Source organism: Penaeus monodon, chromosome 12 (genome assembly GCF_015228065.2).
Source record: "Penaeus monodon isolate SGIC_2016 chromosome 12, NSTDA_Pmon_1, whole genome shotgun sequence".
NCBI classification, from domain to species: domain Eukaryota; kingdom Metazoa; phylum Arthropoda; class Malacostraca; order Decapoda; family Penaeidae; genus Penaeus; species Penaeus monodon.
Genome location: NC_051397.1, coordinates 9774385 through 9775815, shown reverse-complemented (window position 1 = coordinate 9775815; position 1431 = coordinate 9774385). Strand labels below are relative to the sequence as shown.

General features: G+C 42.4%; 1 protein-coding gene across 1 annotated transcript in view; it reads left to right on the top strand.

Annotated features, from left to right (window-relative positions):
• Nucleotides 1–214: 214 nt before the first annotated feature.
• LOC119579771 overlaps nucleotides 215–1431 on the top strand; it is a 4746-nt gene continuing 3529 nt past the window's right edge. Inside the window, exon 1 of the mRNA XM_037927665.1 lies at nucleotides 215–643. Within this exon, the coding sequence (XP_037783593.1) occupies nucleotides 592–643 (52 nt within the window). The 5' untranslated portion in view covers nucleotides 215–591. The remainder of the gene's footprint in view (nucleotides 644–1431) is intronic.

The following is a 1431-nucleotide window of genomic DNA, read 5'->3' as shown; positions in this document are numbered from 1 at the left end:
TTTCCTTTTCATTTCTTCCTGGTGTGTTGTGCTTTGCTCTTTCTCTCTTCTTCCCTTGTTTCTTCTCTTTTTTTTCATGTCTCCCTTCCTTATTTGTTACCTTTTTTCTCTCTTTTTTTCCCCTTTCTCTTGTTTCTTCTCCTTCATGCTTTGACATCCCCCCTTCTCTTTCTCCTCCTTTTTCTCTCTCTCTTCCCCCTCTCCTTTTCTCACTTCTTAATTATCTCTTCTCCCTTTCCCTTCTTCCTTACGTCATTTTCTCTTGTCTCTTCTCCCCCTCTCTGTTCTCCCTTTCCTTTACCTCTTCCCTATTTCCCCAAAATACTTAATCCCTAATCTACAAACTCTACTTTTTGTCTGTCTTTTGCTCCTTCAAAACAAAATAAATAAAATAAAGAAATAATAAAAATAAAACCCCAATATAACTTCCATCCCGCATATCATTTCCCATAAACTCATTTCTCCGCAACAAATCGAATCATACCACAAGCATCACCATTACAATCTCTCGTTTTCTTTTTTCTTTTGGCAGAGTGCCCCCTGGCGGATTTCGTGAGCAGTTCCGGCCCCGAGAAAGTGCCATACGTGTTTATGCCTCTGAAACACCAGCTCGTCCATCCCACGGCGGAGGTGGCACTGCTTGGTGAGTTCTCTGAGGGAGTTTGTCTGTGTGTGTGTGTATACGTTTGCATACGGATATGCGTACTTACGTATGTCCATGCATAGATGGTGAGATAGAAGTGTATGTATGTGTATATATGTATATGTATGTGTGTGTGTGTGTGTGTGTGTATACATATACATATATATATATATATATATATATATATATATATATATATATATATATATATATATATATACGTATTTATGTAACACACACACACACACACACACACACACACACACACACACACATACACACACACACACACACACACACACACACACACACACACACACACACACACACATATATATATGTATATATATGTATCTTCTTTTAACGGTAGGTTCATGTCTGAGCCGCCGTGGTCACAGCATGATACTTAATTGTAGTTTTCATGTTGTGATGCTCTTGGAGTGAGTACGTGGTAGGGTCCCCAGTTCCTTTCCACGGAGAGTGCCGGTGGTACCTTTTTAGGTAATCATTCTCTCTATTTATCCGGGCTTGGGACCAGCACTTGACTTGGGCTGGCTTGGCCACCCAGTGGCCAGGCAGGCAACCAAGGCGAAGTTCCTTGCCCAAGGGAACAACGCGGCGGTCGGTGACTCGAACCCTCGAATTCAGATTGCCGTCGTCACAGTCTTGAATCCGACGCTCTAACCATTCGGCCACCGCGGCCTTGACGATCATGGGCTTCCATGATTTTTTCTTAGCAATTTAGAGCGGTGGTTTTGCCATTGCCTTCCGCCCGGTGTTTTTATCGA